At 52.5% G+C, this 25,141-nt stretch overlaps 1 protein-coding gene across 5 annotated transcripts in view; it reads left to right on the forward strand.

Annotated features, from left to right (window-relative positions):
• Positions 1–3,459: 3,459 nt before the first annotated feature.
• The window catches only part of ZBTB7C (zinc finger and BTB domain containing 7C), a 214,582-nt gene continuing 192,900 nt past the window's right edge, over positions 3,460–25,141 (forward strand). For 2 of the 5 annotated variants that reach the window (XM_023750855.1, XM_006085113.3), the window contains exon 1: positions 3,460–3,720. In XM_023750855.1, coding sequence (XP_023606623.1) covers positions 3,669–3,720 — 52 coding nt within the window. In that variant the 5' untranslated portion in view covers positions 3,460–3,668. Of the gene's footprint in view, positions 3,721–7,537; positions 7,650–25,141 lie in introns of all 5 variants that reach the window. The other 3 variants (XM_023750856.1, XM_006085112.3, XM_023750854.1) reach the window with 2 other exon arrangements.

The raw sequence follows: 25,141 nt of genomic DNA on the forward strand, positions 1-25,141 counted from the left end.
GCGACCTGGATGTGGGGCCACCTGTGGCAGGGTCTCTTCCACCTCTCCCTGTCTGTGAGCTACCAGCCCTTTACCTTCTCCAGGTGGCACCTGCAAAACCTGGCCCCAGGTGACATCATCATGAAGGCTCTGACAGAGAAGGTTCTACAATTCCTTGCTCAGCCTGCCTTCTTTTCCATGACAGTGCATGACGACGGATGGATGAGACCAAATGATCCCAGCCTTAAGCAGGAGACTCCTGGGTAACGGGCGTCATGCCTTAGCCCTTCCATTCACTCAGGCCTCCGTGGTTCCTGAGGACCTGCGAGGTGCAGCCCTGTGCTGTCACTCGCCCGCCCATGGTGGCTGTTAGGAGCTTTCAGCTCTCCTTATACCGCACCTCTCCACCTCTGCAGGCCTGCCCCGGGGACCGCAGTGGCTTGCTCATCAAATTCAGCCCTCTGTAGCGGAGGCTGCCTTCCTGCAGCTGAATCTTCAGAGAGAATCCAAATGCAGCATCAGGACTTCCCTCCTAAGCCTTATGCCAAGCGAGCGTCAAGTCCTCAAGCCCCTGGCAGCCCCCACCTTCCTGCCCCCTCCTTCCCTCCTCTCCCCACATCTCAGAGGAAGAAAGCTCAAGTAGTGGTCAAGAAGGGTGAATAAATATTTTCTTTGTACCGCCTGGGAGAAACATGGTAAATACACAATAACAGGATGGATGGATGGATGGATGGATGGATGGATAGATGGATGGGTGGATGGAAGAACAAGTGAGTGGATGGATGGATGGATGGATGGATGGATGGATGGAAGAATAAGTGAGTGAATGAATGAATGGATGGATGGGTGAATGAACAGATGAATAACTGAGTGAATGAATGAAGGAAGGAACAAATGGAAATTCAGTCTCTGCTCTAAAGGAACTTAAATTCAAAGGAAAAGAGCTGGGCTTGTGGGGCTGAAGGGGACCCCAGGGGTCCAGGGATCAGAGTCACACCCTTATGGCAAAGGAAATGCAGGCTCAGAGGCAGGAGGGGCTGCGGTGCAATGCCTGTGGCCGACCTTGGGGGTTAGAGGGTGGCGAAATCACCCAGGGAGAGTGAGATCCAGAACCCAACACAAGGCTGCCCTACTTTCCCTGTGCCGCTGCCCTAAGTGTCCCTCGTCCTTGGAAAAAATTGCCTTTTCATGTGGTTGGGAGTGGACGGTGCAATTTTTCTTCGAGGGTTAATTGTTTTGCTGACAGCACAGATAATTAGGAATGAGAATCCCAGAGTGAGGGCGACAGCACCATCTGCTGTGAATATGTTTCAGCCCCACCTTGCAGGAGGGCTCGAGGGCTCCTGTTCTCACCCTCCCCCTCCCCCCCAAAACGGATGTGCTCTGGCTGCTGGCTTCAGGAGCTGAGCCACCAGGTGACCTGCAGCCAGCCAGGTCGGCTGGTGGCTGGCTTCTAAAGGGTGCAGCATGGCTTCCCTCCCGCATGGCATCCACTGCACACAGTAGGGCCCACTAAGAGCTGCAAGGCTGAATGAGGCCCCTGGGGCTGTCCGGGACACAGAGCGCTGACACCAGGAGGTGCCTTTCTCTTCCTGTGGCCTGATGCTCTGAGGTCTGGTCCTCTGTTGGCTGGAGGTGGGCGTGTGGGGAGACCCTGCCTCCCCTCGCCTGGTAGGAATTTCCTAGGTTGCGACTTCCTCTGTGTCAGTAGAAGCAGAGCCGCTATGGAATCCAGCAGAGAATCCCACCGTCAGGAGCAGCCGAGATCTTTCTTCACGTATACGAGTGGAACTGCATGGTCCCCCCTCCCGCCCCCCATTTTTATTATTTAGAAATAAGTCATATATACAAAAGAGCATTGGCACATACATGTGCTTTTTGAAGGTGATAGTAATAATTTCTTTGTTCTTTCAAAGGGACTTCTAAGCCCCAGTGCTGCCTTGCCCAGAAATGCCTCAGACACCAGAGCCACTGGGAGCCAGGCCACCCAGGGAGCTCAAGGTCAGCACAGGCCTGAAGCATGGCTATTTGTCACTGCCAGTTTCCTCTGCCCGGGCTGCTCCTGGCGGCTGGGAGCCTCCACATCCCTGTCTTCCCTATTTATCACTTGTTCTCTCTGTGCTTTCTCCTCCTAGACTCTCCTGTCAGGGGAGGAACCAAAGGCATGCTTGTGCTCTTCTCCCCATCCCCCCATCGCAGGCCAAGCCTGTCTCTGTCCCCGCCTTCCCACTCCTATTGGCTGGCCGCACCCCAGAGGGGACATGAAATTACCCTAGGACCATGGAGCTTGCTGGAAAGAATGATAATTGGGAATCAAGAATTCCAGTCTTGACTCTTTCATTAACTTACTGTGTGACCTTTAGTGAGATTCTTAACCTCTCTGTGCTTCTGTTGTCTCATCTTTAAAATACCCCTTTACATTCCAATGGATGCAAACACAGCTTGAAGGGTATAAACCATTACAGGTGTTGTAAGACATGGCCATCCTCGTGTTTACAAAATCCATGGGACTTCCTGTGCCTGCCTTCCTTCCCCACCCCCACCCCTGTCCATGGTGTTTCCTCTTACCTAGTGCTGGGTGCCCTGGCAGAGCTGTCCACCTGCTACAGCCCCTTCTCAGCAGGGTTAGGGTTAAGGTTAGGAGCCTGAGATTTGGGTGGAGCTCAGGGTCACAGCCATGAGGCAGCAGGAGCCCTCCCCTCCCCCCTAGTTGCTGAGCCCGTGCCTGGTCAGAGGTGCAGGGCTGAGCAGATCTCTACACCAGGGCAGGGCTGCTTCTAGCTGGAGCCCCTTACCACCCACTCCCACACCCCATAGTGTGAGCCACAGTCTTGGCTGTGAAATGTGGTCACTCAGTGTCCCATGTCTGTGTCCCTCACCCAGTGAGGTCTGCACCTCCACTCTTGTCTCTCCCTCTGCGTGAAGGTCTATGAAACGAGGCTCTCCATCAGCCACAGGCCGGTGGCCTTCTGGAGCCCGCAAACCACAGCACACCGGAAGCCTTGTCCCGGGGACCTGGGCCTCCAGAGTTGAGGACGGTCCCCAGTAGACACGTTCTTGTTCTTTGTGGTCTCGTTGGTGGAGGAGAACACCCCAGTCCTTCCTCTTTCCTGGGCAGTGAGGTTCTGTTGGTGGTTATGAGCCAAACTCTGAATGGTGGTTAGGATGAGTGAGTAAAGGTGGGTCTTTCAGGAAGATAAGAAATATGCAGGGTAAGAAGACAGGAATACAGGTGTGTGTGTGTGTGTGTGTGTGTGTATACATGCAGGCTGAGGCTTGGGGATAGTGTTGGTGGGTGGGACATGGGCAGTGAAGAAAGACTCTGGCTGATGTAGAATTCACATAGTCACCAGGAATTGCAAGACCTAATAATAAAGAGCAATGAGAAGATAGCTGGAAAGTTCTAGAACAGTTAAAACTTGGACATGTGTCTTTGGCCCTGGTAACAGAGACCTCCGTTCTTCCTCAGGTTCCCTCTGAGGCAGCTGGGAGCTCAGGAGGCCTCACCACCCCTGAGGAGTGGGCCCGCCAGCAAAGCAGTAAGGGATGGCGTGGAGCCCTCCCAGGGCCTGAGAAGAGTGTGTAACCCACAGCCCGTTGGACCCGGAGCCTCTAAGTCGGGGGGGCTGCACCAGCCGGGAGACAAGAAGAATGGATGCTTCGGCCCCTGGCGACATGCACACGGTGTAATGACAGGTAATGAACCTGCGGCTCATCTATTCTTCCTGAATGATATGACAGGTAGGAGAATACATCAGCCTGCAGGAGACATAAAACGTCAACCCTTGGGAAGATAACTATGCAAACAAACCTTGTAAGGCCTGATAAGATGATAGATGGATGCTTCCCAGTTATTAGTTTCTGCCCCATGCGCTTGCTGGAGCCAGGCCCCGGAAGATTTAGCATCAGGTGGGTCCGCTTCCTGTGCCTAATGGGAAGGCCTGATGCCGTGATGTATGTAACACCTCTTGTTTGAAGAACTCAGGGCAACAAATCAAGAAGTCATTACTCCCCGTCAGCTCCCCTGGGAACCAGGGAATTGGTGGCAGGGAATCAGGGAGCAGAGGCAGCTATAGGCACAGGAGTTCTTCGTGCCTTGGTGATACCTGAGGGCTGGACTGGGGACTCCCTGGGTGGGAAGCCTGCCGATTGGTTCAGATTTTTCAAATGACAGAGTGAAGTGATGGGTCGGTATTTCTTGTAAAAAAAATAAAAGGGAAGGGGGACTTTGTGGCTCCCTCCATCCCTGCAAGGATGCCAGGGCAAGGAGCCGATGATCAGGGGTGGCTGGGGGAGGTCATGAGTAGGGGTCTGGAGAGCCCGGGAGAAGCTGACAGACACAGTGGGAAGGCGGCTAAGACAGGAAGCATTGAGCAGGTCCCCAGAGCCTAGAAGGCAGGGCCTGAGTCTGGAAGGATGGGGGACAGTGGGACTGGATACCCCAAATATGACCTCTGTCCCATTGGTCCTCTGGTCTTCACTGTGTGTGTTTTACAGTGCACCACTCTGGCAACTTTCACCGGGAAAATGGCAGGCTGGGGTAGGAGCAAAAATAGCTTGGGGCCTTGGGAAACTGACCAGGGCAGGGGGAGAGAGAGAGCCAATGACCTGGGGCAGGAGGTCCGAGGGGGTGTGGCAAATTCCTTTCCAGCACAGGCCAGGGTCAGGGTCCACAGGGTCGAGGCTAGGGGTGGGGAGGGGCAGAGTATTAAGACTTCTGGGTGGCCTTGTTCTAAATCAGGAAGAAAGAATTAGATGAGAAGGAATCCAGAAATCTGAGCCCAGCTCTAGGAAATGGAGCAGCTACAGGCATCAGGCGGGCTCAGGGCTTGGCTCCTGTTTATATGAGGAAATGGACAGGGAATCGAGTTCCAGGGACCCAGCAAGGATAGTCAGGGGACTTGTTACACCTAAAGGCGCTTAGTGAGGGAGCTGGCAGCTCCACAGGTGCCCGGGATAGCTGTGTCCCTCGGTACCCCAGACCATAGTGTACTGGCCCTGGGCCACTCCCGGACCCCTCCTCTCAGCGGGGCAGGTGGTCTGTGCATCTCAGACTTGACTGGGGATCTGAGCAGGCCTGACCCTGTGGGGCTTTATGGTGGGAGGCGATGGAGGTTACGGGGAGACAGGAAAGGCCCAGCCCTGCAGGTGGGTGAGTGAGGACTTCATCATGCATGAGGCCAGGAAGGTAAGGGACAATGTACGTCTTGATCAAGGCAAGAAAGAGCATAGGATTTGGTTTATCAGGAGGTTCTTAACCTAGTTTACCAGTATTTACCGCGTACCTATTATGCACTGGGCACTGTGCTAGGTACCAGAAAAGCAAAGATCCCTGAGGGATGTCTGCCCATGGGGAAGGGTACGTATGGGGCAGAGGAAAAAGCATGGGAATGGAGACAGATCCACGACTCTGAGAGCCTTGGGCTCCTGTCTTCACAACAGGCCGATACTTACTCACAGGATGGGTGAGAGAATAAAATAAAATAAAATAAAACATGCAAATCACTTGGCACAGCAGCGGTGCCCTCACAAGCGATCAATGCATTTAGTTTCCCTGCAGTGTTCTGCTGTGGAGGAGCTCACAGTCTGGCAGGGGTGGGAGCAGAGGAGGCTGGGAGAAACGCACCCTAGTTCCCAGGCCGTCGGGTGCTAACAGGGTATGAGACCTGGGCATGAACACCTGCTTATGACACTTCCCCTGGCCGTGGACAGTGTGGTTTCAGGTGGATCTGAACACTCAGAACTGGTGCCTGCACTTCACATGACTCCCCTGGCAGTTACTGGGCCGGAGGTTCTTCATGGACACTGAGTGTGGGTGGGAGGACGGAGTCCAGGAATTTCCAGAAGAGACGAATTGTCGGAATGTTTGGGAGGCTTGCCTCCCCGGCTTGCAGCGCGGTTCTTGGGAATGGGGCAGGGGCAGGTGGGTAACACCCATCAGAGACGTGGCACTTGGAGCAGGGCTGCCCACGAGGGGCTGAGCACGAGCCACGCATTATTTGTAATTTTCTAGTAGCCACCTGAAAAAAGGTAAGCACAGCAAGTGAAATTCCTTGTAATAATGTGGTTCATTTAACTCAACCTGGTCCCAGTATTACCCTTGCAACTTGTAATCAATACACAAATCATAAGCGATAGTTTACATTCGTCTCTGAGGTCCAGAGGGTATTGGACGCTGAGTGTACATCTCAGTTTGGACCAGTCACGTTCCAAGTGCTCAGTAGCTCTGTGTGCTAGTGGCTGCTGTACTGGACAGCTCAGGTCCCCGATCTAGACTAGAATCTGGAATATCTTGCCAAGGGGAGTCCAGAAGCGGGGTGAAGCCTGAGCTGAGCAACAGGATTTACTATTATGGCCTCTTCTTGTGGCACAACTGGAGTGAATCCCTGGGGAAACTGGCTGGAATGAGGAGAGATGTGTTGAATCACTTGTTCTAGATCAGTGGGTCTCAACCTTCTGGCCCTTTAAATACAGTTCCTCATGTTGTGACCCAACCATAAAATTATTTTCGTTGCTACTTCATAACTGTAATGTTGCTACCGTTATGAATCATCATGTAAATATCTGATATGCAGGATGGTCTTAGGCGACCCCTGTGAAAGGGTCGTTCGACTGCCAAAGGGGTCTCGACCCACAGGTTGAGAACCACTGTTCTAGATGGTGATGTGTTTTCTGGAACCAGCCCTGGCTGCATCTCACCTCCTGGGCTCAGAGCGCTGCCACCTGTGCTGGTCCTGGCGCTGACCGCAGGCAGTTCCTGAGACTCTCTGGGCCTCAGAAGCTTCATTCAAAGTGGGACTAGTCGTTTCTATCTTGTTGGGTAACTATTGGGACTAAATCAAATAATGAATAATTGCTTGGTGCCTTTTTATTTTTCTAAATCTAATGAAAGCCCATTTGAGTTCCCCTACTGGCGAAGTTTGGTAAACTTTTCCTAGCAGGTATGTCTGGTGCTCTGTCTCCAGCCTTCTGCTGTTTGAGGACGTGGGGCTTTTGGGTCAGGACAGATGGGGAGGGGTGAGGCTTGGACCTTGGCCCAGGGTAGTGGCAGCTGCCTGTGGCCCCTCCTTATCCAGACCTGGTCATCTGGAGGAGCCAAGCCCTGCAGGCAGCTTGTGTCTCTATGTCAGCTCTGCCATAGGGAATGCTGCCATCCTGCCCCCAACCCCAATGCCCCAGGCCCACACCTTAAGATGGGACACCACCAAGGCGCTGTGCTCCTGTGGAGTGGGGGTTGTCAGCCACTCTAGGCTTATCACCTGTCCTAAGGTATCTTGGGACCCAGCCCAGGGATCCTACTCCCAAAGCTGCATATCCGCGGACCTTCTTTCTTCTGGAACAAAGTCCCCTCCTTACCTTACCTGCCCCCTTTCTTTGCCTCGTCATAACAATGCAGGTAACTCCCCCTTAGGGCCAGGGAGCCCTTTGTCACAGAATATGGCTGTTCTTTCTGGGCGTGGGGGAGTACATTTCTTATTATTCTGTGAATGACAGCTGCTCCAGCCACTGGCCCCCAACAGCGGCAGAAAGTAATTGCTGTGTATGTTTATTCGCATAGGCTCAGGGTCGGCACTCCACAAAATCAAGTTCTCCTAGGCCCAGCCCTCTCCGAAGAATGGATTACATAATTTCTGCCTTCTGGGGTGTTTCTGAGACTCAAGTGAGATCAAGTATGTGAAAGTCCTTTGTAAAGTTATGAAATGTTATTGAGACTCTTAATTCCCTACCTGGGGCTGTTTTCTGGGCCGGAAGCTGGGCTGATTCTCCAGACGCCCTTGCACTCAGCATCACGTGGCGGGCTGGCCCACCAGCTCTGTCCTCGCTGCAGGCTGGGCTGGTGCTCCCTCTGGGTGTCCCCCCATCCTGTCCTGGGGGCCACTTCAGAATTAGCCCCTGTCTCCTGTTCTCCTCTGGGAGAGGGGAAGGTCCTGTTCTCCTCTGGGGATGTTTTCCTGATATCTGGGTTTGGAATCCACCCAGATTATCGTGAAAATTCATAATTCACCCTTCTGGGCCTGAGGGGAGCGGGGCAGCCATCTACGGAAGTTCCGTGGGTCCTTCTCTCTGCCCTGGCCTGTGTGTGGTGAGGATTCTGCGATAGGGAAGGAGGTTTGAAGGGAGTGTGTGCAGGCAGATGCCATGTCCTCGGGGCCTGGTGTGGAGGGAGCAGGGGAAGGCAGTACAGGTCAGTGATGTGAAGCTGACTTGGGTGTCAGCTGCACTGGAATCAGTGCAGAATCTATAGAATGAATGAAAGTTCTGCAGGCTCAGGGGCCGAAATGGTGTCTTTAAGGCTGGGTCAACATGACATGAGTTTTGCTGGGTCAGGGGTCCTTGGGTGCTCACCATCATGATCTGTGGGTCCCTGTGCCTCTCTAGACTGGGGTTCCTCACGTTGGAGCAGCTGGCTCCCGATTCCTGGGGCCGGAGCACTCAAGGCTGTCACGAATCCTAAGAGAGTCCTGCAAACCAGTGTCAATATGAAAACATCTATTTAAAAAACCAATTTATGAAGTATTTGGGGAACGGTGAGGAGGGGGTTTTATGGAACCAAGCGCATTTAGATAGAGATGTAATTCTGGCTCCTTCCCAGCTTGCGCCGTGACCCCATGCAGAACTCTCACCTTGCCCAGGCTTCAGGGTCTCATCTATGAAATGGGCATGAGAAGTATTGCAATGATTTCATCCTGTTGCTGGGTCTGCCTGCATTTATTTGAAAAGCAAGAGGTGTTATGAATCTTAATCTCCAAAGATTTGAGAGTGTTACATGGCAACGCCCTTTCCGTGCCAAGCCCGCACTGTGTAATTCTGCTCCGAGTCTCTTTATTGCTTCCTGGGGGCCCTCGGGGGAATGGCCTCTGATCTATCACCTTAAAATCCTGCAGCAGGGAGAGGTGGAAAGGCACATTGCCCTTGACTGACAACCTTCCTATGACTATTTAACAATTTTAATTTTTCATGATTCCTCTGATAAAAATAGTGCCCGACTAAAAACAAATACATTTGTATTTTCCATCTCTTTAATTCGTTTCTAATTTGGGGGTTCTTATTAGCTTAAAATTATCTTGCTGAAATGGTCTTTGGGTGGTAAAAAAACGTGAAAACCACAATCAATTCTAGAGCGATCGTACTATTTAATTATGCTGATTGGAGCACTAGAGACCCCTGGCAGACGAACCTCTCAGAATAAGCTTGATTTGTGTAATTTGGTTTTTAAAACTTTTGGATGCATATTTATGGTGTTGAACTATGTGTTCCTGTTCTCCTTGAGATTCTGACTCCTCCGAGAGGTGGCTGGGGAGATCCACAGGCTGAGACCCTGGGACCCCTAAGCCCCCGGGTCAGTGGTGTGGCCCTGACCTGAAGGGAACGCAGGCTCCCCAGCTTGTCTGTCCATTTAAAAATGTCTTTTCCTTAAAGGAAAAAATAGGAAAGGTAGAGGGTCGCCTAGAGACAGCCTAGGAAAGGACAGGTGGTAGAATTTTGGAACTCGATGGTAGGAGAGACCCTTCCATAAAATCATGGAAAATGGGAAAATCCTGGGTCAGAGATGACTCTAGGACCTGATTCTAGAATGTGACAGAACTGGGGAGACACCAGGAGGACCCGGTTGCTTGAAGAGGATGTGCCCCTCCATCCAAAGCCAGGGATCAATATTAGCTTTGCTGCAGTTGGACAGCAAGGGGGAACATAATAGGAAAGACACAACACCACTCCCGATGTTTTCTTGCCGTAAAGCTGAGCCTCAATGTGTCCGAGCCTGTAGATCTAACCACCACTTTGTGCAGGGACTGCAGGCACATGTGAAACTCCACCACGGGGTCATCCCCAAACCCAGACCACGAGCAGCTCCGAACTTCTCTGACAGGATGGCGAGGGGGAAGTAAAAGGGTGGGGGAGAGGGAGTTGTTCTAGACTAGCAGACTTTTTAGAGCCTTTTAAGAGCACTCCGTGGGGCTGGTGTGAGTCCTGATTCAAGCCTGGCTGCTGTAGAAGGGCATGCATGAGAGAATCAAGGAGGCGGGGTGTTCGTTATTCAGGAATCATTGTTAATGTTTTTAGGGGGCGTAATATTGTGGCGGTGTTACTAGTGAAGTAGTATTTGCAGAGGACATGATATGCTATCTCGGATTTTCCTTAAAGTATTTCAGAAAAAAGAGGGTGGGAGAAGCAAATACAGACCGTTGAATATTGTTGAAGCTAATTTGGTGATTGGTGGTGGCTATGTGGGGATTTATGGTGCTCTACTATTTTTGTATATTTGAAATGTTCAGTAATAACAAGTAAAAAAACAGTAATAAGAAATGTTCTTACGACCTGGCTGAGCCCTGACATTTCACCGTTAGAGCTTTGCTCACCTAGCCGAAGCCTTTCTCAGTCTGTAACATACAGTTCTCCTGGGAGCACGGTTCACCCCTTGGGCAAGTCATTCTGGGGCAGGAGACATTCCCCCCCGAAAAAGGTCCCATGCAAAAGGGTCCAGGAAAGGAAAGTTTGTGTTGAACGAAACGCAAAAGGTTTCTTCAGCGCTTCGGTTATGCTGTGACACACTGCGCATCTTGGATGGTGGTGAGCTGCAGCAACGCAGTGTCCCCCGAACCATGTGTCATGTGCTTTGAAGGAGATGGACACCTCCAGCCTCTCCCCAGAAAATGTGGACGTAGGCAGACACCTGGCATCCAGAGCTGTTTCTGTGTACTCACTGCTCACTGGGCAGTCACTACAGCTTTTGAGCCTCAGCTTTCTTAACTGTAAAATGAGCTTCAGATCGCCTGCCGCCTACCCGATAAGAGTATGAAAGGGCGTCGTACAGTATAAAAGCCAAGGCCCAGGTGAAGTGGTGTGATTATTCCGTGGTGCCATTTTCTGAAACTTGGTCCCCGATGCTGACTTGGGAGCCGTGGGTCTGCACACAGGTGTAGTCTAACATCATCCAAGGTGCGGACTGGTGTGGGTGTCACCTGCGCAGAAGATACAGAGATGGTAAAAACAGGTTCTCTGCCCTTGGGGCTCATGATAGCATCGGGGCGGTGAGAAGAATAAGCAGTGATGGGGACCAGCAAAGCCATCGATCAGCTCTAGGGATAAATGACAAGGTCAGGTTCAGAGGAGAGAGGGTAGCTCTTAGCTGGGGTGGTGGTCCTGGCAGGCCACCTGGAGGAGGTGGCACTTGACCTGGGCCTTGAGGCCTGGGGAGGATTTGGACAGGCCATCCCTTTTTGGTTATGGATCACTCAGCTGGAACGCTTCCCTTCTCCCGCCTCCACGCTCCCACAGTCTGCAGCTGAGCACATAAACCTTGTTTGGATTACAGCCTTATCTGACTTGGGAGCCCGAGTCCTCCCTATCCGGAACTGGGGTCGTGGCTTTCCTTGCCCAGCCCTCCCAGCCTCTCCCCCTCTGTGCCTCCACCCCTCGTTTTCATCTTCCCACCAGAGCTGAGAGAGGCTGGGATTACTCACACCATCCACTCACTGACTCCTGCCCCCTCTTCTAAGTTTTTTTTTTTTTAAATAGATAAACCACAGAAACAAAGCAATGAATTATGACTCAGAGTCACCCAAGCCTTCATGTGAAAATGTTTATCATCATCAAATCATGCCTTAGGGCAGTGAGAGAAGACAACCTGCCTGGAAATCTTGGAAAAGGTGGGCAGCAGCTGTGTAGGTCAAGGTGAAAGAGTTTGAGGTGCTCCTGGGAGCTGACGTGGTTTCTTGGGTGCAGAGAGCTGGTTGGGGGGCTCTGACTTCCCCTGCAAGGTATGCCTGGGTCATTCAGGATGTGAGTAGCAGTCCAGGGGACTTGTTATCCAAGAGCCCACACTGACCTTCAGTCTACACCGCAGGAATGAAAGGAGGGGCCTAGGAAAGGACAGGGCTGGCGTGGACGCTTCACGTCAACAGGAGGCCCAGCTCTGTGCCACGTGAGGACTCGGAGACAAGCTGGACACATGCCTTGTCCGCCAGAGTCCTGCATGGGCAGATCTCAGCCCTCGCCTGGCACATGCGAAGGCTCAGAAAGCCAGGATTGATCCTAGATGGTTAGGATTGATATTTTGAGAAAGGACTCACCCAGTGCCTAGCACAAAGTTGGCCCTACTGTGGACGTTCACAATCACCCCAGACCTCAGCTTTGGGCTCCGGGAGCCCTGGTGTTAAGTTCTGGCTCCGACACTCCGGGCAGGTGACTCCGACTCTCTGAGTCTCAGTGTCCTCAAGTGTAAGATGGGGTAACAACGCCTCCCTCCCAGGATGCTGGGGCAGATGAAATGAAATGATGTAGAGAGAGCGCTTGGCCTCCATGGACCCTTAACAACATTAGTTTTCCTCTCTCCCCTTCTGCCACTGAGAGGAACAAGGCCTGGGACAGATTGTGCCAGGTCTCAGTTTCCTTATCTGACAGATGGAAATAACTAGATCACTTGTCCTGCTGACATCATTTAACCTTGAAGAAAGAGTTTAATGGGCAATGTATGTAAAACACTTCAAGGGTATACAGAGTTAGTCAAACATTTAAAAAATGCACACACATGTATTCATATACTCAAACCCACATACACAAACATACTCAGAAGACAAGATCCGAGTGGCAAAATGTGCCCACACCATGATGCAGGTGGTCTGGGTGGGAGAGACGTGGCACCTCACTCCAGACTGGCCGTATCATGGCTTTCGGCTGTTTCACTTTCCCAGCGGTGGTTTGTCCACTTTTCTGGGCCTGTAGCCCCCGACAGGCGGGGGTGTGGGAGAAGCACATAGCCAGGCCTGGAAGATCTAGCATCCAGATCTGCCTGACAGTGTCCAGGGACCCTGAGCTAGTCACGTGGCCACCTCCTCAGACACAGAATGAAGGTCAAGACTGCTGGTCACAGGGCATCAAGAGGATCCCATAGGACAAGGAGCCAAAGCCTCTCTAAGTTGTAAAGCAGGAACCAAATGGGAGAGGTCACCATCCTTGTAACTGCCAGCCAGGCCTTCGGAACCCAGTGCAAGAAAAGATTTAATAGTGCTCGTTAATTGTTTAATATGCATCCTGCCATGTCAGCTGCCTTTTGGGGAGACAGTGGTGATGAGTTTTCTGTCAGAGAGACACACCGTAAAGAAGCCTCCCCTGACCCTGACCCTGACCCTGACCCTGACCCTGACCCTGACCCTGACCCTGTTACGTTTCTGAGTCAGACGGTATATCTTCTCCCGGCTTGGTGGGCACTGTCAGGTGAGCACTGGGGCTGAAACCAGCCACGCATTCTCCCACTTGGTCTAATTTGCTTTGAAACTAGCACTCACTCTGGGGCTTTGATTTACAGTTAATGTTCATCTTTAATGAACACTTGTCCGGAACCTTCCATCAGTCCATGGTGGTGGCATGGACCTGGCTGCCAGGTTCCGGAGGGCCAAGTCTATTTTTGCTTCTTGGCCAACATTTCCCCTCCCAGCTCCATAGAGAACCCTCCACCCATATGCACTTACTTAATCTCCAGGCCACAGGGCACGGTGGAGAGAGCCCAGGGCTGAGCCGGAGGGAGGCGCGGCCAGCCCAGCTTTGCCGTTGGCGCGCTGTGGCGCCCTGCGGGAAGGCCGGCTGCCCTTGGGCTTCAGGTCCCCTCTGCTGATGGCACGGGGGTTTGGGAGTCGGCTTCTCTCCCTGAGTCTCTGACTCGGCACACAGGCCCAACCTGGTATGCAGTGATGAGAGAGATCTGTGTGCAGATTACAAAAATAATAACCGCTTTGTATAAGAAACAATTCAAACAATATAGAACTATTTCATGGAGAAAGTGTTGGAAATTGTGATACTCTCCCTCCCTCTTCAGAGCTCACCCCTAGCAACAATCCAGGGAATTGTTACATCCATATCGCCGTCTGTATCTGTATTGCGACCTTGGAGATGGAAAGGATATCTCTATTTCACAGATATGGGATTAAGCTACATATTATGTTCTGCAGCTCGTTTTTACTTAATGGTTTTTTAAAAAATTGCTCATACACCCTGCTCTAAGTTTTTATAATATGGATATAACTTATTAATAGGCTAGAATTAATTTCACCTCCTCGATGAATGTCTGGGTGCTAGCAGTTCATTTCCATTGATCTGATGGTCGGCCACTCCCTCCTACTCCAGGAGCAGGTCGTTTCGCTTACACACAAAGCCGCCATCCTTCGCTGAGGGTGCTGCCCTTTGCCTCTCTGGGTTCTTCTCCCACAAGTGCTGTAGCTGAGCCACAGTGGGGCACAGGGCACTGCCCCCCAGAACCGAAGGCACCTGGGCCAAGCTGGGACGGAGTGAGGAAGGCCGGGGTGGGGTGGCTGGAGCTGTGGGTCAGAGTGTGCTGGACGGGCAGGAGCCTGAGAAGGTGAACATGGCACTTGCAGTTTGGTAGCTCCTGGAACCACGTGCTGTCAGGAGCTGGGGTAACAGTGATTCAGGGCTGAGTCAGCAGATGTGGGCACAGCCCTGCAGAGATGGGCAGGCCTTGGGTGGCACTGGCTTGGCACTGACCCGGTCCTTCTCTTATTTTCCCCCAGTGACGAGACAGGGAGGCCAGGCCACTATGGCCAGCCTGAGCTGCCTGCCCACCTGCAGGCTGTCTCCAGTCTCCTCCTAGCTAGAGGCTGTGATGTACCGTCCACTCCTGGGCCCGGGCCCAGCTCTATAAGCATCCATTTCTGGCTTATTCTTCCCGTGTTTCTTTATGCTATAATACAGAAATTTGATATATATTCTTAGTTTTCACTTTACCATACACAAGAGTGCCTAGTGTGTATTCTGCACCTTGCTTTTTTATTTCCTTAAACTTATATCCTTGAAATATCTCCATATTAGTCCACAGAGCACTGCCTGTTTTTAATAGCTGTGTAGTATTCCACTGTATCTGTACGGACAGAGTTGTGGTGGTGGTTGTTGTTGTTTAATCAGCCTCCTATAGAGAGACACTTGGGTCATTTCTAGTTTTTTTTTTATTAAAAATAATTCTTCAATCTGATGTCACTCTGAGCTATTCTGTTGTGTGTGTGTTGAATTACAAACTGCCCCCAATTGTTTCTAGAAGTAGGCAGAGTACACATCCTATATAATAAAAGGCTCATATGCAAATGGTCCCCTCGACTGGGAGTTCGACCAGGGAGCGGGGCCGGCTGGCCAATTGCCTGCCGGTGCCCCTCCCCTCCCCCCCCACCCCCCGTCAGGATGCACTGTCCTTTGCCTTCCCGGACTGTTAGAAACAGTTTCCACTCCCATTTCCTCCTCTGATTTCACTGAAGACTTAGGAACCCTGAGCTCTGGAGATGTGGAATGTCCAGCGAGGCTGGCCGGGGTCCTGACACAGGGAGAGAAGCAGCGTGGCCTGGACTAGTGAGATCTGCCCCGAGGAGCTGGCAACCCTGCCCCTGCTCCCCTCATCCCTCACACAGGCAAGGTGAGTGGCCCCACACCTGGACCCCTCGTCCTGTGAATAGTACCACCATCCACTCTGTCCACCAGGCCTCCGGCTTCATCCCAACAGTCAGTGGTTCTAGGTGCAAACACATGGTGTTAAACACACGTTTAAACCCTCAGCTCCTGGGTTGCAATCAAGTGTCACTTTCTCAAGGAGGGACCTTGTGCTGGTGTTTCTGCACCTCCTGGTGGCTGGGGTGCTTTCCTAACCTGAACCCAAAGCTTCAACGAGCTGGCTGGTAGGTGGTGATAAAACGATGCCCATGTGCAGGCTCCCATTACTCACAAGTACTTGCATTTGGCTGGAGATTTGTGAAGTCCTTTCATGGCTAGTGCATGAAAAAGGGATATTTCACACATGTTTTACATTAGCACCGTGATTTAGCTTCTGAGTGAATAAGAATCAATGCAACAGCCAACTGCCACCCGAGAGCCCATTTATATTGTATTACAGGCTGCAGTGGCCCCACCTTTGGCTGCGATCTTGTCAGAGCTGATAAGGTAATAGTAATAATAACTTATATTTTCATTTGGTGGACTTGGTCCCCGGGCTTGGCCGCCTGCACACGGGCCTTCTCTGTGGTCTGTCTGTCCCTGTCCAGCATGTGTCCCGAGTCAGGGGTGGGGGCCTCATGGTGAGAGTCCCCCTAGGAAAGAGGTCTGGGCATCATTTATCAATGAATCAGTTATTAGATCAATGAGTTACTCAGTGCAACATTGTCGGGCACAGCATCTCTGAAACACAAGGCACCGGTGAGGAACTCCTGCCCTCGATCCCACACCTGACCCTTCCTCCTGTGAGTAGCACTCTGCCCACCAGGCCTCCAGCTTCAGCCTCACCTGCTGCCCTCTGCTCTGCGTGTTAAATGCCCCTGCAGTCTGCCCTTCTCCCCACACCCCTGTCATCATGCAGCCCAGGTCACCCTCCCCTGGACCAGCCAGCAGCCCAACAGGTGTCCCTGCATTTTCTCTTGCATACCGCCCCCCCCCACCCCTCCCAGTAGCACACTGGGGTTCTCTGGTCAATATATTCATCGGATCATGTCACTCTTTATTTAAACCCTCCAATGGCCTCTTGTTGCTTTTAGGTTAAAGGTAGAGATTCTCACCAGGGCCCACAGGGCGTGTCCACCTCCTCCGACTTCTCTGCACCCTCCTCCCTTTGGGTCCTAGAACCCACCCTAGGCTGTGGGCACGGCTCTCCCTTGGCGCACAGGCGTCCCTCACCTTCGGGGCCTGTGGGTCTGTCACAGAGCAGCAAGGCTGTCCCTTCTCTGACCCTCTAGGCTAGGTCACGCCCCCTGTTGGCTCTCATTGTAGTTGTACGTGAATGTCTAACAGGCTGTTTAAAACCACCTCCTCCCTGGATGGTAAACTCCACATCTCACTGACAGCTAGATCCTGGCACGGCACTTAGAACATGGTAGGGCATACGGACTGAGGGACGGTGTGTGCTCGTGGGGTCCTGGAGGGCGGGGCCGGGGGACACGGGATGCAGGATGCCCAGTGGACATCCTTTTATAGCAGCAACATCAAATGAATGGCAGTCACAGAATTGCCAAGGACCTCAGAGGTGGTTTCAGGCACAGTCCCCTCGCTAGGGAGGGGGACCGACTGTGGATAAGACCATGGGCTCTGGAGTCCAACTGCCTGCCTTCTCCTTGTGTGCTCTCGACCAAGTTGCCTGACCTCTCTGAGCCTCGATTTCCTCCTCTGTAAAAGAGGGACCTTTTCCAGGAAAATGTCGTGAGGATTAAATGAGAAAATACACGAAAGGTGCCTAGCACAGGGCCAGCCCGGAGCCCATGTTGGCTGTTACGTGATTACAGAGGACGCTGCTAGAGCCCAGAGAGGTTAGGCCTCCTGAGCAAGCTCACACAGCCACTAATACGCAGCAGGCTTTCTGTACTGCCACAGACTGAACTGTCTCTCAGAAGTGCGGGCACAGTCCCTGCCCTCCAGAGGTCCCCGGTATACTGCTATAGCTCAGTGGTTCCCAACTGGGGTGATGTCGCTCACCCCCTCTCCGCAGGACATTTGGTGATGTCTGGAGACAGGTTGGGGAGGCTGGCCCTACTAGCATTTAGTGGGTAGAAGCTAGGGATGCTGCGAAACATCCTACAATGCACAGGCCAGCCCCCCACAGTGAAGAAGCCCCAATGTCAGCAGTGCCTCTGTTGAGAAATCCCGCCAAGGCCACCAGCAGCTGACCCAGTGAAGGGTACCCTTTCTAGAAGGCAGGCGGAGGGGCCTATCAGCCTTTGTCCAGGGGGAATGGCCTTTATCGTTTGGGGCTGAGCAGGGATGGGAGCCTGGGGATGGAACTTAGGAGTGGATGAGAGTCAGAGTAGCCGTTCGGAGCAAAGAGAAAGTGGATTGGGGCAGCCTGACCAGTGTGCATGGGGCTTGGAGAATGCGGGTAATTTCCCTGAGTGGTGTCTTTGCCGGAACCTTACAGACACCAGCATCCATCTTCCCCTAGTCGTTCCTCCAAAGGGCCTTGGGCTCACTTAGGCCTTGGGGGCACTCACGCAGAGATGTGACTTCTGGCTGGTGGGGTGCAGCCTGCACGGTCCTACCCACCTGCCAGCGGCTGTGTGCGCAGGCTGCCGGTTCGGTTCGGGCTGCCCTTGGGAGGTGTGAGGACTCAGGGTGAGTGTAAATCACACTCCCTCCAGTTTCCCCACCCCCAGCCCGGCACCATTTTCACCTAGGAAAAGCCTAATAAAAATGCATTCCAGTCTTAGTCCTGGAGGAGGAAGATGGGAGGAGCTGGGGAGGAGAGCCAGCCTGGCCTTGATTAAATGCATCTGAGCCGCAGGGCTTTTCTGGCCTCAGAAGCAGCCTCGGGGCCCCTGGAAGCGGGTGGTCCTGGGTACCGCTCCACTCTCCAGGCCTGTGGGGCAGCCCTGCAGAAAGCCCCCGAGTCCCAGCCCACGGTGGGAGGTAGGTGGGCGCACGCTCTGCCCTGCCCAGCCCCCACCCGTGTGGGCACTCTCAGCTCATCTCAGGGCTGGCCAGGTTCTGCCAAGGCGCCTCGCCTCCGGGGAGATGCGGCAGCCAGGACGTTGCCTGGGAGGGCAAGTGACAGGGGAGAGGCTTGTGGGCATGAGCTCCTGCAAGGGATGGGGGCGGGGAAGCTAGACCAGGGCACTGGGGCAGTGGCTCTCAGCCCTGACTGCATGTGAAACTCACCTGGAAGCTGAGAAGATTCCAGTGCCCAGGCCAATAGGCAGGCTCTGGGGTGGCACTCGGGCATCAGTCATCTTTCAATTTCTTTAGGGGATTTCCAGCCGAGATTGAGAACCACTGCTTTAAAGCTTCCCTGGGCTCTCCAACAGTCGAGCCACAATGAGGCCTCTAATGAGGGCACTGGGGAGCCTTGTTGGGGTTCGGTGGGGGAGGGGAGGCAATCAGGGGACAGGCAAACTCGGTGGGGAGGGAATGTGGCCTGTCTGACCACACAGGTGACCCGCATTTCCGGTCAGGTTGGCTGCAAGAGGGTTCAGGGAAGAGCTGGAGGACCCCGAGGTGGAGGCTGCCCAGCCAGGGTCTGAGGAGCGGGCCGAGGCGGCCAGCACTCCCTGCGCCTGGCTGGGTGCTCTCCTGTTGGGGCTCAGAACTGCTGTAGAGTTTACGGTAGGTTTTGTTTTGTGGTTATTTACACATGTATCTGGTCCTTGCTGCCAGCCGGGGAGTCCCAGGAGAGCAGCAGCCGGGCCATAATTCTATCTGGGTTTGGGCACTGGTCTCCTTCTCGCGGTTATCTCTCCGGTGCCAGCGGCCCCTTCTCTCACCTGGGCTGTTACAACAGCCTCCTGACTGGTGTCCCAGCCTCCGCCTCTGCCCAACCATCTACTCTCAGGTCAGCAGCCTTTGACACGTGTCAGACAGTTTCCTCCTTTGCTCAGAACCTTTCAGTGGCTCCCGAGTAAAAGCCAAAGTCCTCAGAGTGACCTGCAAGGCCCCATTGTCCCTCCTGACCCGTCTGCCCACCTTCCCCGACTCGCTGCACTGTAGCTGCACCGACTGCCTCCCGATCTCCAGGGTCTTTGCCGAATGTTCCCTCTGCCCAGAAGCTCGCCCCCCAGCACTCTGCAAGCACCTCCTTCCTCTTCTCTGGGCCTTTGCTCGAATGTCACTTTTTCAGTGAGGCCTTCCCAGCTGCCTGCTTCCTGTCCCCGGGATCTTCATTCTCCCCACTGCACTCACATGCCGACACTGTGTGTTTGTTTTCCGTCTGTCTCCACACTAGCCTGTGAGTCCAAGAAGGTGGGGTTTTTATTCTATTACATTCCCTGGTGTAGACGCAGGGCCTGGGACAGTGTCTGGCCTGCAATGGCTGCCCAATACAGTTGTTTCTGTTTCCCAGGGACTGTTGATGCTCAGGACTGGTGTACTCACAGTCTTTGGCACCAGACATCTCTCCATTGGTCCAGGCACAGTCTGCTTTTATTTAATTATGTAGTTATTTTTATTAATGCAATAAGCACCCAAGAGCTCATCACCCATAACAAAGCTAAGATTCGACAAATCCTACATCCAAACATAAGATCCTGCCTCAGACCCCCCTGCCGCCCACCCGAGGAATAATCCCATCCTTATTCTCCTGCGTTTCCTTTATCTAGTTTTATTGTATCCATATGTATTCCTAAAAAGCATATTTTCTTGTAGCTATTTTTAGTCTCATATACCGCCCTGTGCTGTGTATAATCTTTGGAGTCCGTTTCACTTGATGTTGTTTTGTTAAGATCCACCTACATTGTTGCATGGGCTGGGGCTCATTGCTCTTGGTGACAAAAGATATTGGTGGAATGAATATTTAACATTATGCCCCCACAGTGCCAGGTGCCTAATAACAGCCAACATCTATTAACTCCTTCTTCTGTGCAGGGCACTCTGCTAAGTGCCTTATTAGCCCCACTTAACAGATGGGAAAACTGACACTCAAGAGGGGAGCAACTGGTGTAAGGTCACACCTGAATGACTCAGGAGACAGAGGCAGGAATTGACTTTGCATTGTGTGCCTCTGGAGGCCTTGCCCCTGCCCCTGTATCACACTGTTTCTCTAAATGAATGATTGAATGAATGAGCTTATACACAGACTTACCACCACAGCCCCTTAGGAATCCCACCAAATGACTTTTGGTTACAAATTGAGATTCAACACACGCGCGTGCGCACACACACACACACACACACACACACACACACACACACACACATTTTGGAATTGCTCACAAGTACTTGTTAATTGACAGAAAGTTTACAGTAGGAGAAATAGGACTTACCTTCTGATGCTTGCCAAGATCTGTCTGTCTGACCCTGTCTTTCTCTGTCCATCTTCTCTCTATTAAAAGAAAAGGTCAGCTGGGCCTGGTGCTCACAGGGGCTGGAGGCTCAGAACCGATACCTACAGTCTGTGCCTTGGGCGTGGCTCCCGGGGGCGGGGGGGGAGCCGGCTGGGGCCTATGCCCTTGGCCTGTGGAAGGAAGAGGCTCACTCAGGGCAGAGTTTACCTCCTCTACACCAGGGCCAGGCTGACTGCGGGGGTTCACTCAGCCAAGCTGAGCTTGCAGCAGCCAGAGTAGGCAAGGGCTGACCCTGTCAGGGACCCCTGGCCACTAGCAGCATCTGCTCAGGGGTGAGACTCTATTTACATTAGGAACAAACACAAGTGATGGGGAACCAGAGGGCTGAGCATGGGGTTGAGCAAACGACAGATATGTTCCAAGAACAATTGCCCCTGCTCCAGGGGGCATACACAGCAGGGCCAAGGTCAGGCAAATAAATGAACATTTTGGTAGCTGTGATCCCGAACCCAGTACTGGGCTTGAGTGAGCCAGGTTTGACCATGGGGAGGACAGGGCCATGGGTTTTACCATTCCATGTGCAGAATGGCCTGTCCACCAAGCCAGCATTTGCCCAGGCCTGGTGCAGAGCTGGTCTGGGAGGGGCTGGTTGGGAGTTGCCTTACTGATCACTGGGGAAGGAAGAGGAGCCCTGCTAGGAAGCCAGACACCTGAGAACAGAGCAGGTGGAGGAGGCCAGAAGCTTCACCTGGAGGAATGAGGGCAGGGCCAGGTTGGAAGCAGGTGGATCTAGACCAATCTGGTGAGAGGAGGAAAGTGAGAGCTGTGACATGTTCTGCTGGCTGGTATCAATAGGGGGTGACAGAGAGCAAGAGACAAACAGCTGGGCCTCTGCTGGTGTTTTTACCCAGCCTCAGTTTCCCCTAAGCACCTGTGAGCCTAGAAGCCTTCCAGCTGGGTACATGTGTGGCATGGTGGGAGGGGGCAGGGCCTATTGCTAGTGTGTATGCACTTAAGTGAGACTGTGTGGGGGAGGGGGGGCGGGGGGGGGGGAGGCAGGGAATCCTCTGGGAGAGGGAAAGGACTGATTAAGCTCAGGGTGAGTTTCCTCAACCCAGGCTGCATCCTGGAATTGTCCCAAGGAGCTTCTAACAGGGGTGGGCAAACTTTTTGACTCGAGGGCCACAATGGGTTCTTAAACTGGACCGGAGGGCAGGAACAAAAGCACGGATGGAGTGTTTGTGTGAACTAATATAAATTCAAAGTAAACATCATTACATAAAAGGGTACAGTCTTTTTTTTTTTTTTAGTTTTATTCATTTCAAATGGGCGGATCCCGCCCGCGGGCCGTAGTTTGCCCACCCTGGAATTGTCCCCTGGAGCTTCTAGAATATTGGCCCTGGCTCACCGGACAAATGGCATACTGGCGCTACCAGCCTGAGTTGCCAAGAGGGATGTTCACCACCTCAGGCTCACCAGAGACCTCGCCAGAGCAGAGCAGAGGAGAAACCCTAGGCTTAGAGGCAGAAGTGCCAAAAAATGTGTCCTAAAAGGAAACTCAGAAAAGCCATTTGGGCTTGGGTGAGGGCTCCTCTCCTGGGCGTTCTGAATGGGGGCTGCTCGCCATCCTTCGGAGAAAACAAGTAGCCAACAGTCTTTCTCTCCCTGGCTTTTGGAAGCTCCAGGGAAGAAAGAAGGCTGTCCCCACAGTAGCCTTTCTTTGGAAGTCTCGCACACAGCTCTCCTTTCCACTTGAATCCACTTTTTACAGTTCTGGTTTTAAAATCCAGACCTCCCCTAACAGCCGGGAAAACAGAAAGAGGAAGGAATGGTTCTCACTTGCTCAGAAGGAGTGGCAAGAAACGAAAGCTGCCCCCAAACCTAATAATAATAAAACAAATGCGATTTAAAAAAGACCATGGCGATGACAGATCGCAACCAATTCCTGAGTGCCTGGTGTGTGCAGCTCTCACCAGACCCACCTCCTGCCCCTCTCAAGGGTGGGCACCCCATGTCTGATGCTGCCCAGGTAGCGTGTGGGAGAGCCAGGATTCAGCTCTTGGTCTAGAAAGAAATAAGAAAAATAAACATAATGCAGTGAGTTTTTCATAAGGTTAAGTTTATCTCCCTTAAAAGGGTTGCCCTTTAGCCTGAAATTTACATTCTTTCAATAATTCTGATAATAAGATATACTACCTTTTATGACACTGTGGACACGGTAGATGTTGGCAACATGAAAATGCGGTGCTCTCCCTCTTAAGACATTGAGTTTACGGGTTTGTGGAATTCCTAAATCCAGCATCCCTTCGTGGGTGGGATGCTCAGATCACCAAGAACAACCCAGGCTGCCCCATCCCATCAGTAGCCACTGTCCCCACTTCTCCGCTTCTCTCCCTTTTTCACACTTTTGCTCAGGGTTATGGAGTTGTCAGAGAGGGAGGGTGAGGGGCAGAAAGCAGGGAAAATGATTAGTGACAACCCTTAGGGCAGCAGTGGTTTTCTAAGAAAAGATTGTAATTCTGTTGAAAATTGCTGGAGAAGAGAGTGCAGTCCAAGTAGGCCTATGCAAATGATATGCAAATTATGCAGAGCCCTCCTATTTCATAACCTGGATGTAGCCCTTGGGAAAATGCTAATGGAGACTAGTGGTCTCCCTCAAGCCTCCCTTGGCGATCTCCAGGAGTCTGGCCCTAATTAAAGAGTATTTTCCCGGCAGTGTGTGGCTCCAATGATCTTTATTTTATAACTTTTTTCTCCCTTCCTCATCTGCACAGGCCCGTGGCCCAGCCTGAGAGGGCGCTTCTCCTTCCATGGCAAGTGGGGTGAGGAAAGTGGCCGGCAGACTTGACCTCTGTACGGCTCCTGGGGTCCCAGCCCAGCCGACTCCGATAAGAGGCTGCTCAAGGCTTTGGTTCGCACACTAGAGCAGGCATCAGAATCACGTGGAGGGCTTGTTTCAAACGCAGATGTCTGGGCCCCACCCCAGAGTTACAGATCCTCAAGGTCTGAGGTGGGCTCGTGAACTGGCATTTCCCTTAAGTTTCTAAGCGATGCCCTAAGCTGCTGGTATGGAGACCATAATTTGAGAACCACTGGCCTAGAATGAGCAGTGATACTCAGTGTGGTCCACTGGTTACTCTTACCAGTCAGCGATAGAAATGAAGTACAGATATGAAGAATAAACATTTAGAAACTTTCCTTGAAGCTTGACATTGCCACGGCATTCAAGCGCTTGATTATTTTTCTGTTAATTTGTGTGGTCTTTCACAAAAGTGTTGGCCTTTGATGGTTCAGTAGTTTAAAAAAACAGCAAGTCTTTTGTCACAGACCGCAACTTGGTGACTCTTGATCCAGAGGGCCCAACCTCATGGCCAGGGTTCGGGCAGCCCCAGGCTGGCAGAGAATTGGGATGCCCATCAAGAACCCCAGGCAGAGGGGCTCTGTGCAGGCGGGCATGCAGTGGACTGGCCCTATAAGGTGTTTGGAAACATGGGGGAGAGGAGTGAGGGGAGGGGATTGGTTGTCACATGACTGCTGGGGTTGGAGGAAAACTGGCATTTAATGGCTGAGTGCTGGGCACAGGCACCACGGGGTATTGTCCTGCCCTAAACGCCAGTAGAACCTCTCTTGAGGAACAATAGCTGCGGAGGGTTGGAGCTAAGAAGCTGGCCTGACTCCAGACCCCCTGCCTTCTCTTGGGGTGGGGGGACTGGGGGCAAGGAGGGGACATGGGGGGTGCACTGGTCAGAACCAGCCCAACGAGAGAGCCCTTGTTTGTACATAGTAACCTGGTGTGTGTCTGCCTTTGCATGGTGATGTGCGTACATGGTTGGCACCTAATGGGTACCTCCTACGTTATGCAAAACCAGTATACAAAAGCTCCTGCGTAGGAAAGGGAGAGATTGGCAGGAGCGATGGGCATAATTCCTTTTTAAAAAGAGTAATTGTAGGCATCCCTGCTCCATAAAAACAATGTACCAAGAAGCAGTGCGTGCATGGCTTCCGGGACAGCCAGTTGCACACTTAGGGACACCCGTTCTCACCGAGCGAGGGGCGGTACTTAACGGTGGTGTGATTTTAGACGGCACTGTGAATGGTGTAGCAGGTCTAATGGCAGCCGATACCATGATAATAAGTGGTTCTAGGTGGACGGGATCCAGCCTGAGTCTGGCACTTGGCAGCCTGTTTCGTCACTGGCCCTCACTCGACCCCCGGCCTGGGCAGCTCCTTTTCAGCTGGGAAAGAAAGTGTTGCGATTCTGACCTGCCAGCGTGTTGACATTCTCTGGAGACAGTGTGAGTGAGAAGTAATTAGCTGTCTTGTGCTTTGGGCCTATGGGGAGGCCCCCGGCCCTCAAGCTCAGAATCAGAGAATTCGGAGCCTGAGGGGGCTTAGCATGGATCAGCCCCTCACTG

This window comes from Myotis lucifugus, unplaced genomic scaffold, assembly GCF_000147115.1.
Source record: "Myotis lucifugus unplaced genomic scaffold, Myoluc2.0 scaffold_16, whole genome shotgun sequence".
Classification (NCBI taxonomy): domain Eukaryota; kingdom Metazoa; phylum Chordata; class Mammalia; order Chiroptera; family Vespertilionidae; genus Myotis; species Myotis lucifugus.